Source organism: Trachypithecus francoisi, unplaced genomic scaffold (assembly GCF_009764315.1).
Source record: "Trachypithecus francoisi isolate TF-2019V2 unplaced genomic scaffold, Tfra_2.0 Lachesis_group0, whole genome shotgun sequence".
Classification (NCBI taxonomy): domain Eukaryota; kingdom Metazoa; phylum Chordata; class Mammalia; order Primates; family Cercopithecidae; genus Trachypithecus; species Trachypithecus francoisi.
In genome coordinates, this window is record NW_022681453.1 from 165,578,367 (window position 1) to 165,590,651 (window position 12,285).

The window sequence follows — 12,285 nt, forward strand, 5'->3', positions numbered from 1 at the left end:
TGGACCCACAGTTGTGTGTCCATACAACCGGTGCACACTAGGCCGTAGGATGTGCTTGTGCCTTCTTGGATATCATTAACTATAAATACCTGCAAACAGACTACAGTTTTATGGCTCTTCTGCATGGGGATGGGACACACCAGCATCTGTCGGGCACTCACCATTAGCCAGGCCATACACTCATCCACTTCTCACTCGTGCCCTGAGAGGCAGGCAATGCATGTCCGATTGCAGGTAAGAGGATGGAGGTTCAGAGATGTTGTGCCAGTTGCTTAAGGGCACGTAGCTTGTGTGAGGCCGAGGCCCTTCTTGCACCCAGATCCACTGGCTGCCTAAGCCTGCACTCCTCCCATTGCACATCTTTTCCATGCAGACCCCTTGCTTTGGGTTTGTAATAGGGACAGCTGTATAAATTGTGACGCATGGACCAAAATTAGTTGGAGTTTTTTTTTTTTGAAATGGGATCTCTGTCACCCAGGCTGGAGTGCAGTGGTGCAATCATGACTCACTGCAGCCTCAACCTCCCTGAGTCCAAGTGATCCTTTCTTCTCAGCCTCCTGAGTAGCTGGGACTACAGGCATGAGCCACTACACCTAGCTAATTTTTAAATGTTTTGTAGAGATGGGGTCTCACCATGTTGCCCAGGCTGGTCTCAAAGTCCTGGGCTCAATTGATCCTTCTATCCCAAAGTGCTGGGATTACAGGCCTGAGCCACTGCACCTGGCTTAGTTGGAAATTTGAAATTAGATTTATGCAGGAGTGTCTAGGTTATTATTGACGTCTGATTCATCTCTTCAAAGAAAGGGGTCAGTGTCCCCAGTGTCACTTTGGGCCATGCATCATGAACTGAGTCACAAGTTATGGGGCTATTTCCCAGGTGTCTCTGAGAGAAGAGTACCAGACCCAGAAGTGTTTTGCAGACCTGTCAGGGCTCAGATGACATGAGCAACAAGAATGCGGCAGACCTTTCCAGGGGAGGAAAGGTGGGAGAGGAAGGGTGACCTGGGAACATAGAGGATCTTTCACAGCAGGTGCCAAGACTCTAGGTCCTCCTCTTACATTCTGGTGAATGATCATTGTCCCCTGGCTGGAATTTGTGCAAAATTGGCTGCATTCTGGGAAAAGCACTTGTCAAATCCTCCCAGAAAAGAGCCTGGAGCCAACATGTCCCTCAGAAACCGTCCTCCTGGCCTCCCTAGAATGCCTTCTGCCCCTGGACACCTGAGCAGTTCTTATTTCTTTGCATGGATTAGGAGGATATTCCAATCTATTCTGCATTAAAAGCCACTTTTTTTTTTAACATGCTTCTTCCTCTGACAGCTATAGCTTCAAGCAGTTCTCTTTTTAGCTAAAAAAGCTTATCAACTATGTGACCGCTGAACTCTATACAATCTACAGAGTTGGTTAATATTATGGACACTTTAAGGAATCATCTGAATCTTTAAGCTGTAGGAATTGACCCATTAGTGGATCATGAGATTAATTTAGTGGGTCACATCCAGCACTTATGAAAATAAAATAGAATCAAATAAAATAGGGGAGGAGGTATCAGAACGAGCAAGGTATTGCATGCAGCATGAGGATGCTTGTTTCGTGAGCCTTCTGTTTCAGGGTGTGTATGGTGTGTGTATTCAGGGGTTAGGGTGTGGGGGCAGAGGCAGCTGACTAGCTAGCAAAGCTGTACTCCTCTACACAGTATCAGTGTGTCCCTAGGAAGGGGCAGCCCTTGTGTCTCGGTGGGCTGCTGAGTGACTTGCTTTCCCAGTGGAGTGTGATTAAAAATGACACTTTACTTCTGAGTCAAGGTGGCCCTGACATTGGTGGGAAAGTCCTAGAGGATGGAGTCTCAAAGTGGCTGGGTCCCTGAATCACTGCATGGAGGAGAGTCACACACAAACCAGGAAACTTTGATACTTTGATACTTTGATACACAAACTTTGATACTTACATCTGTGAGAAATGGACTTCTCTTGTTTTAAGCAACTGACATTTTGGAACCTGTGTGTTATATAGCAGCAGACACAATCCTATTTAATATATCATGGAATATATTTTTAAGCCAGTCAAATTTCATCATAAAATGTATTTATTACTGTGGGTCTGGTCAAAAAAGTTTGAAAAAAGTGCCTGCTCAGCCGGGAGTGGTGGCTTATACCTATAATCCCAGCATTTTGGGAGGCCAAGGTGAGTGGATCATGAGGTCTGGAGTTTAGGACAAGCCTGGCCAAGACGGTGAAACCCCGTCTCTACTGAAAATACAAAGAAATTAGCCAGGTGTGGTGGTGGGTGCCTATAATCCCAGCTAGTCAGGAGGCTGAGGTGGGAGAATTGCTTGAAACCCAGGAGGCGGAGGTTGCAGTGAGTTGAGATCATGCCACTGCACTCCAGCCTGGGCAACAGAGCGAGGATCCGTCTCAAAAAAAAAAAAAAAAAAAGAAAAAGAAAGCCAGCTCCTTATTTTTCAGATGGAGTGTCAGAGAGAGTGGGGCCTACCCACTGTCTCCTGGACCAGCTGGGACCAAACCCAGCCTACGCAGGAAGGGTGATAACATGAGGCCTGGATCTGCTTTGTTCCCATGGAATCCAGCAAAGGGGATCCCCAGTTCGACTCCAGCAGGCACGTCTCTCACCTATCTCTGCCACATCCACATTGCCACCAGGGGACAGAGCTAACATCTGGCTCTGCTTCCTGCAGCCTCCAGCCCCAGAGCAGCTCAGGGACAGGAAGGGTAAACTCTGCCTGGCCTTGCTGAGCTAGTTCTCGGGGCTCCCACTGCAAGTTCTGTGGTTAACGCCTCTGCTGACAGCGGACAGGACAGACTTTCTCTGAAAGTCTGAGTTTCTCTGAATCTCTGAGGTGCAGGATTCTCAGAAACCCAGTGGCAGCCTTGCCACACACCATTGCTATGATGCTGGGTGAGTCACACACATGCCCAGGAACATGCCTCCATATTTTGTGACAGGGTGAGTTTGGTCCCTGGTGCTGATGCTGCACGGTAGATGGAAGCACAGAGGCTGCTGCGATCATGCAGAGCTTGTCACTTCCAGGAGTTGGAAGCCACCCAAATCCTGCCATTCAGGTGCTGGGGGAGGGGAAGTCCTGAGGGGCAGAGCTTCGGGGCTGTCTGCATACATGTGGCCACATCAGCCCAAGCCTTTGCCTTCCCCATCGCCAGCCCCCATGGGGAGACTGGGAGGAGTTAACATGGGTGACAGCCAGACCCAGGGCCTGGAGTTTGACAGGCTTAATCCCCTTGCAACACTCCTGCAAGGTGGCCAAGCTAGGCATTTGCCCCAGCCCCACCCCCCAATATTAATGATGGGGAAATGGAGGCTCCCTAAGTTTGCTTGTCTTGCTCATAGTCCCCTCTTGATTGACTGACAGTGGGCTAGATGGACCCCTGGCATTTTGAGGGTGGAGTCAGGCAGGCAGGGCTCCGGGCACTGGTGTCTGATGGACACTAGTATCTCTGAATGAATTGGGGTTGGTTCTAAGTGACACTGGCTTCTATCTTTCCCCAACCTGTAAGCAGCCAGGGATTTGATCAGAGTTGATTATGACTCTTTCCCCAGGGGTGATGTTTGTGGGAGGCGCAATGTTTATGGGAATGAAAGCAAAGAACGACAAAGAGGTTTAGGTAAAACCTGATACCGGCTGGTCCTCAAGATCTGGGGAGGAGGAGGTTTCCATGCTCTCCCCCACCCCACCGTTCTGGGCTCCCATAGTCATCTACTCATCTCCTCCTCCTCTACATACTCATATTCACCCCTCACACTCCAGTGGCCCGAGCTCAGTCCCTTCAAGGGAGGCTGGTCTAGTTGTGTCCCTCCCCAGGGGGAAAGGGAACTGGGACTTCCTGAAGGGTCTCTGCCACATCCTTCCCATCTGAAATTATCTCATTCATTCATTTACTGGGCATTGCCTTTCTATCCCACTGAATTGCAAGCTCCCTGAGGACAGGCATCTTATCCATCTTGTTCACTGCATGTCTCCAGCCCCCAGCACAGTGTTTGGCACATGGCAGATGCTCATAAATATGGGTGAATAAATAGCTAAGGCTCAGAGTCCCTCTTTTCAAGATAAGAAATGCAGAATCTGGACTTGGACATGAATACATTCAGCAGAAGGCAGGGAGGTAGGACAGAGGCCTGGAGAACGTGTACAGTCCTAAGATGGTAGAGTTTACAAGAGATGGGTCCTGCTAGTCAAAGTATCAGGAAATAGCCACTACTGCATAATGACCTTCCCCAAAATTTAGTAGCTTAAAACAATCATTTAGTTTGCTCACAATTTTGTACTTTGGGAAGGGTTTGATGGGTATAGCTTGTCTCTGCTCTGCACAGTGACGTTGAGGCCAAAGGATTCACTTCCAAGATGGTATTGTAAGTTGTTATTGACTGTTGGTTCCTCTCCACAGAGCTGCTTGGGCTTCCTTGCAGCATGGTGGCCAGGTTCCAAGTGTGAATGTACCAAGAGACAAGAAGTAGTTCCCATCTGAAGCTGCATCATGTCCTCCATATTCTACTGGTTGAGAAGTCACAGAGCCAAGATTCAAGGGCCTCTTGATGGGAGTGGTGTCAAAGAGTTTTTGGGTATGCTTTAAAAACATACCTAAGGTTTCCTGGAGGAGAGGAGTGAGCAGCTACACATATTGCAGGGTTTGAATGGGGCCTGTAAGCTCCCTAGAATGGCTGGAGCAGCCTTAGTCTACCACCGGATGACTGAGGCCTCACTCCTGCTACCCTGCAGAAGCCTGCAATGTGCATGGCAGATTATAGTCTCCAAAAGTGGCCGTAGCACTTCCAGTCCCACATGTGCTTCTGGAATATTACCCTCCCCATCAAGAAGTGCTATTGATTTTCACTCCCCTTGAATCTGCGTGGGCTTGGGACTACCTTGATGAATAGAATGTGGCAGAATTGATGCTTCTTGTGACTACCCTGATGAAGAGAATGTGGCAGAACTGGTGCGCCTTCTGAGGCCAGTCATAAAAGGTGAAATGGCTTCCACCTACCTGCCTTCCCCTCAGATACTCGTTCTTGGATCCCAGCCACCATTCTGCAAAAAAGCCCACGCTGCATGTAGGTGCTCCGGCTGACAGCCCAAGTTAAGGTCTCAGCATCAACCATTGGACATCTTAGTGAAAGACCAGCCTTCGAGTCTTCCAAAGACCCAGATAACAGGGGTACCAATGACAAATCATCCCCACTGTGCCCTACCTGAATCCCTGCCCCACACAAGCCGTAAACATCATAAACTCTTGCTCTGTGACACAAAGCAAAATATAATAGGACTTTGGGAAGCAGTTCCATGCGCAGGAGTCTGGTGGAGCCTCACTAAAGAGCAGGTTGGCCACTGAAGCTAGCATTCACCCCTGTAACCTGGATGGCAGGGAGAGGTGTCGTGGGCAGAAGAAAGGGCAGGTGTTCAGCCTTGGGCAGAAGGGACGCCAGTGGGGCTAGAGCACAGCCCTGTGGGAATGTGGTGGTCAGGGAACCACCTGTCATCCTGAGGGTTCAGAGGGACTCTTGGTGGTATCTGCTTCCAGGAGAAGGGGTGAGGAGGTGAGCTGGCGTCAGAGGAACAAGGCCACTGGCCAGACCTCAAAGTGGGAACAAGGCCTTCTCTGTGGTGGGATAAGAAAGGGTCCGACCAAGCTGTGGGATGGTCCAAGGGCCAGGAAGCTGTGCATAGACCACTGGGCCCTGGCATTGACAGCTGGGTAGCTCAGGACCAGGGGCAGAGCTGAGGGCAGGAGGTAGGGATGTTGAGGGCCGAGCATGTTGTCAGAAAGGCAGTGAACGATGATCTCTTTACAACATGGCCTTTGTCGGTTGTCCTGCCCTTCACAGCACTCTGGGGGGGACTGGGGGTGACATCCGCTGCAGTCCCATCACCCTTTCAGTTATACTTACACCTTGTTAAATATCCCTTCACTTTTCTGAGTCTGACACATGGGAGGGGCTCCTGCTGCCAGGCAGCTGCTGGAGTTAAGCCCAGATGATGGGTCGGTGGCATGCCCTCGGGACCCTTCTGGGGCTCCACAGCTGGCACAGCCTGTGCACTCTCTGGTGGTTATCACTGAATGGCTGGGCAGCATCAAGTCCTTCGTGAGGGGCCATCCCCATTACTGCAAGTGCCTGTGGGAAAATGCAACTGCCTGGCTGCTGTTAAGTCCACCCCTCAACTCGGTTTCTACCATTTGTTGAGCAGGAAGTGGGAGTGCCCCACCACAGAGGGCAGGCGGCAGGCTCACGCTGGGCCCCACTCACCTCTGTGGTCTCCTGGAACCCCTCCCAGGCTGCATAGAGGATTTCCTCTGGGCTACCTTAGTATTTTTGTTTTTTCAGTGTTTGTTCCTAATATAGAAACAAGTCTCTTCCAGCCACTCCTGGCAATCTGAGGGGCATTTTGTGTGTCCCCAGCACGTGTGCAGCCTCACACTTTGAGGGTGTCCAATCACATCTGCTGGAGGAACAAGTGGCCCAATGTTGAATGGGCCCTCTGGGTTGGTGTCATCTGTCCCCTCTCACCAACAGATATGCTGCTCAGAGCCCAGAAGTTACCGGTGATGCACACATGTCCTTAAAAGGCTAAGAATGCTGGCTGTGGCAGAGGCAAACTACTCAATGGAAAGGAGCCTCAGCAGCTCTTCCAGCAGGGCCTGACCAGCTGTGGGTAATGTGCACTTGTCAGGGGGGCAACTCGGCAAGGCCTGGGAGCAAGAACTCACACGGAGGGCCTGCCCTGGCCCTTGAAGAACCACAGACACCGGGGCAGCAGCCTCTCAGCACAGCCCTCATCTGTGAGGACTCTGGGCCCACCTGACAACTGCACTCCTTCCCACTCACCCCCGGCCTTCGTAGTGGGTGAGCCAAGGACAACCCTTCTGCCTGGAGAAGGGGCTCAGGAAGAAGGGTGTCTAGGGTGCCTTAGCTTGAGTTCTCCAAGAAGCTGACCCTGAGAGAAGATTCGAGAGCAACTGGAGCTTAACCCTGCAGGGAAGCCCTGGGAAGCCACCAGCACTCACACCAGGGTGGCTCCACCCAGGGGCTAGGGGCCTGGGTCGTTATGCCCTGACTCCTCAGCCTTTGGCTGAGAGCTGCTCCCAGGAGACGGCATTCCCTCACACTTGCTAGCAACTTTCTAGGGCCAGGAGCCCAACCTCAGGTGGAGAGGTGCAGGGAGGGCAGGAGGAGGTTTCAGAAGCAATGAAGTGGTCACACCCAAGGGACATGGGTGAGGCACTCCTGGAGGCCAGTGGGGGATACCAGTGCATATGTGGCTGTCACTGGTCTGAGGAAGCCGGGGTCACCCTCACTAGCATAAGCCATCTGAGGAGTGTACCAGGCCCTCCAACTTTTTGATGGTAGAACCTGTGGGGAGGGGCTGTGCCCATAAGAAGAAAAGCTACTTGCTAGCTGGGCTGGGGACAGAGGCCCAGGCTAGAGATGGACCCAGGTGCAAATTTTAAGCTGCCACTGGCATCAGGGCTCTGCCTAAGCTATAGAGATCCCCCTCCCCATCCCTTCTAGTTTGTCACTTAAGAGTATACTTATCTTTCCCCCATCCTCACCTGTGGCCTTTTCACCAATCCCCCCTGGATTGGTGGAAGTGTGGCTACCATGGCAAACCTTGTGCTGATGGATAGCAAGCCATTGGGGCCGCCCCTAAAATGGTCTCTTGGACCAGTGGGCTGAGCAGGGCTGCCTAAGGGTGGGACCCGGGCCTCTCAGCAGCCTCTGAGGTCCTGGCTGTCAATGGTGGGGGTAGGACTACATGACCTCCAGGGGCTCTTCCAGAATTAAGCATCATCTTTGAAACTGTCAGGCATTTCATGGTACGTCAGGCTCTGTGCTAAGTACTTTCAGTTGTTATCCTCTTCAATCCCCACCACACCCTATGAGCTAGGTGGCTACTATTATCTTCCGTTTGCGGATAAGGAAACTGAGGCCCCAGAAGTTAAGAAACTAGCCCAAGTTAGGAAGGGTATGTCAGAGTTGGGTGTGAGCCCTGGGCCAGGTCTAGGACCTGCCCCGTGGTGCAGTGAGGCTGGACCACAGTGCTGGGGCTGGGACACGGTTCCATCGTCCACTCCCTGCCTGATGATGCACTCCGAGGGACTCCTCTGGGCCGGGCCTGATCAGCACCTTGTGACCCCACGCATGGCCTGAAATAAGTCAAGCTACAGTCTCAGTTTCACATTAGTCTTTTATTATAACCATATTGAATGGGATCGCTTTGCCAAAAGGAGAAATCATTTCTTAAATCAATATGAGTTATAGCATAAAGATGGATGAGAAAAAAGCGATAGGACATAAATGGCATCACTGCATATTCCATCAATCAAATGAATTGTGCCACTGTAAGAAAAACTGCTATGACAGCTTGTACATCAAAGTAGTCTCAAGCCTGTTTATACCAACTTTATACATCTTTTTAACACCATAAAAAGAGAGCTTTAGAAAGTAACACTGAGAAAGCAGTCTGGCCTTTGAGAAGGAAGCCTGGCTTGCCAGGTGCCATCCTCAATGCATCCGGCCTCTTCTCTCTGCTCCACAGCCTCCCCAGTGCCCCTCCTCTGGACACACAGGGCAGGGGCCAGGGGCCGGGTGTGTGTCCGCAGGAAAGGAGGGATGGAATTGGTTGTAACCGCCACAGAACGGCCACTCTATGTGGGGACCTAAGTCCTCCATACACACTCCTGTTCTATAATGAACCCTTGGGGCAGTTTCTTAAAAAACAAACAAAAAAAAACCACAAAAATAATGTGCATCAACTCTGACAGGTTATTATTAGGAGGCCATCATGACTGCCACAGAGTTCGCTATGTGTTCAGCATCTCTGACGAAGTGGAGGAGGCATTCCCGTCGAGAGCGGCAACTAACCCCCAACTCCCTAAGGCAGCTTCCTTAGCAACCCCAGGGCTGACACACAAGAGTCCATCGGTCATCTGCAGACAAGGCAAATCACAGGGAGGTCCTGGTTTATTTTTAGAGTCACATTCTTTCTGCAGTGATGTTATTTCTTTTCCGATTGCAGTTACCTCTGAACATCAGCAGGAGGTCAGCTTTGGCAGAGTAATCCAGTGTAACTAAATGTTTAACGTGTTATCTGACCCTGTGGCATACACTCAACGTAAGGCAAAGTAATTAGACTTGCTAGTCTGTAACTCTCACACGTAACGTACAAAGCTAAAGTTTACCTCAAATTCCAATCTGATCAAAAAGGAATGCATAGAACACATGGGGCATATATAAAAAAAGGAGATGATCATGGGAATTAATCTAAGCTTCATGTATACAAAATGTATTTAACTGCTAATAATCAAAACATAAGAGTTCCACTGATTACTACATTTGTTAACAAAACACAATATATTCAATATTTTAAAAATGTGCAAGTAAACATAAGTATTTGACAAAATAATAAAAGGAACACATATTCTTTAATAGCACTGTAACTAATAAAATTGCAAATAATACTCAACTATGAAGAATAAAAAAAAACACTTAAAAAACAAAAGGCAGTAATACAATTGTCTGAGTATGAGCCTGTGGGAATTTGAGGCTGGTACTGCCCATGACCTACTGTTCTTGTATGTCTCTCTCCAAAGAGGGCGTGAGCTTTTTGGGGGACACAGAAGCAATATCTCTCAGTGAACCCATTGGTCCTCACATGCCACCAACATAGCAGCGCAGGATAGAGAGGACCAAGAGAACCTGCCTCTAGTGTGCAGCAGGGCTGGGAGTTTTCAGTGACTATTAAACACCCAGCCAACTGCAGGGAGCCAGCGGAGAGCCTTATTGGCATGGTGGGTGCCTAGTGACTCTTGCAGGGCCAGTGACCTCAGCTATCATGACTCTAGCTCTAGGGTAAAGGAAATACTAGAGGTCAGCAGGTGACAGTGGCCCAGCTGCCCAGGGATGACCAGCTTTGTGGTCCTTTCCAGTCAGTCCCAGAGCCCTGGCGGGAACAGTTCTACACCTCTTACTTGAGAACTGAAAACACTGACACCTTCCCAAGGTGCGAAAGTGACCAATGGCAACCCTGCACAGTTGCAAGGCCACTCACTGTATGGGGGCCCCGTGGCTTACAAAGTGTTGTCATAGGGGTATGTGCTTGGCAGCAACTTACTCAGAGGTGCTGAGAGGAACACTCAGAGCCAGAAGCCAGGGAGCTACTGTGTGCACCTGCCAGGCAACTGCCCAGTGGTTGAAGGCCAGACAACCTGTTGTCTGGCAAAACCAGAGTTATTATTCACCTTACATGCTGATGTGGTAAGAGGAGATTTCCCTGCTAGAGTTTAAGAGCAAACTGCAAAGCTAATGAGAACCCTCTCTGCAGTAGCTGACTTGAGAGTGAGTCACCATTTTCTTGGAGGGCAGGTGGGAAATCATGTCATTATCACATTTGTCTATACAGATATATAAGGTGAGCAGTAGGGGGTAAGTAAACAGTATCTGTTCCTCTATACTGAGCTTTCATTTGTTACCATGAAGGCCTCCACTGCCCAGCTGCCTCACCATCCTCTGAGGACAGGCTCAAAGAGTCAGTCATCCCTGGTGTGGCTGCTCTCCCTGATGGCGCGAGACAGGCACTGTGTCCCTCTGCCATCCTCACCCATTCCTGTTAGAATTCCTGCGCAGGCAAAGGAGAGGAAAAGCATCCTTTCCAGGGAATCTTCTTTAAAGAGAGAAACAACTCATGTGATGCTGTGCCCATCATGGTTTCCTAAGGTGCTGACTGACGGGGGAGAGTCTCTGTGCTGAGCCAGGAAGGCACTGGCATGTCAGACCCGGTCCTAGCAGTGGTGCCCAGGATGCACAGTTCACAGATGAGCACAGGCCCTGCAGTTCCTACATTTGACTTCTAAGAAGGGAAGGGGTTGTGCAGAAATCCTGTATCCTCTTGGCATCTGGAATGTTCTCTAGGTATCCTTATTCCCCACAGAAGGGACTCTAGGTCCAATTCTCTAAGTCTTATGACTGCTACTTTAAGGCCAATGAGGAATTCTGACTTTGGGTGGGAACGAACTTGGGTTTTCCCCTTTACTCCTCAGTTGAAAGGTATATATACAGCTCTGAAACCAGAGAAACTTGACTAGAAAACTGAAAGATGATAAAGATAAAGTCAAGGTCACATTTTCCATCTGAAGGATAGTAATATTCTTATATCTTTTGAAATCAGTGCAGCAAAAACTGGCTTATAGTAACCTTGTTTTCTGGCTATGAAAGATTCTAAAAGGTGAAATACAATTGTTTAAGGAGGGACATTGATGGCCTAAGGATTGGAGATGCATTCTTTAATACATCAAAAAAAAAAAAAAATCTAATGCTACATCACACCTAAATATGATTCCTAAGTTTAGACCCTGTTTGCAGAGATCATTATAACTTTGAGAGGTCAGTAATGAGTTTGTTTTTTTCCCCCCAGCCCTGGAATCCACTAGTTCTAGTTCATTCTATTGCATTTAGATCTGCGATATGGCTTCCCAATGCAGGAATAAAGTAGGCTGAGACAGATTTCCACAGAGGAAGCTTTCTTGGTATAAACCAGTTTTCCTATGTCTGATGCTTTGAGGGACAGAAGATAGGAAAATAACTATTTCTCCTCCTTCTAAGTATAACTGATGGAGTTGCCACACATTCTTGGCTGGGAAGAAGGGACAGAGGAAAAGTGTTTCTACTTTTCTAACTGTGAGTGTGATACTGGGTATGTAACTCAGCTCTAACTCAGAGCAAGAGTCGGGTAGGGGTTAGGTAAGGGCCCAGAAAGCCCTGTCTGCATTTGGCAAATCTAAGCCTGTGTGCTTTGTGGCCATATATGCTTCTCTCTAAAGGGTTTCAAAGGGCTGGACCAATGCCAAATGCATGCCGGGAAGGAAGGAGTGGTTTCAGAAGGGTCTCCACTGGGCGAGCCTCATTCTGGCCTTGGAGCCACTAAAGGGTGGCTGGATCCCTGTGGGGCAGGACTGGGCACTGTGGTCAGATGTCCAGGGGACTGACAATGGTGAAGCCAGAGTCCTTGCTACTGTCGTCATCAGGGCTGGAGCTGGGGTTGCTGGAGGAAGCTGAGGCTGGGCCCATCAGCGGATCTGAGAACACCAGTGGGGAGCAGGCTAGGGCCTGGCTTTTCCCAGAGGAGCTTCTGAGGGTGCGAAGAGGCTGGGCCTGGCCAGAGAAGGAGCCCCTGGCACTGCTCCCATCATCTTCTTTGGAAATCAGGATGAAGTCATCGGAACTCCCTCTATCGGTGCACCCTGGCGTTTCTGAAGAGGCCTG

At 49.6% G+C, this 12,285-nt stretch overlaps 1 protein-coding gene across 12 annotated transcripts in view; it reads right to left on the reverse strand.

Moving 5' to 3' along the window:
• Positions 1-8,194: 8,194 nt before the first annotated feature.
• TBC1D5 (TBC1 domain family member 5) overlaps positions 8,195-12,285 on the reverse strand; it is a 591,323-nt gene continuing 587,232 nt past the window's right edge. For all 12 annotated transcript variants that reach the window (XM_033212761.1, XM_033212760.1, XM_033212755.1 and 9 more), the window contains one exon: positions 8,195-12,282. In XM_033212761.1, the coding sequence (XP_033068652.1) occupies positions 11,989-12,282 (294 nt within the window). In that variant the 3' untranslated portion in view covers positions 8,195-11,988. The remainder of the gene's footprint in view (positions 12,283-12,285) is intronic.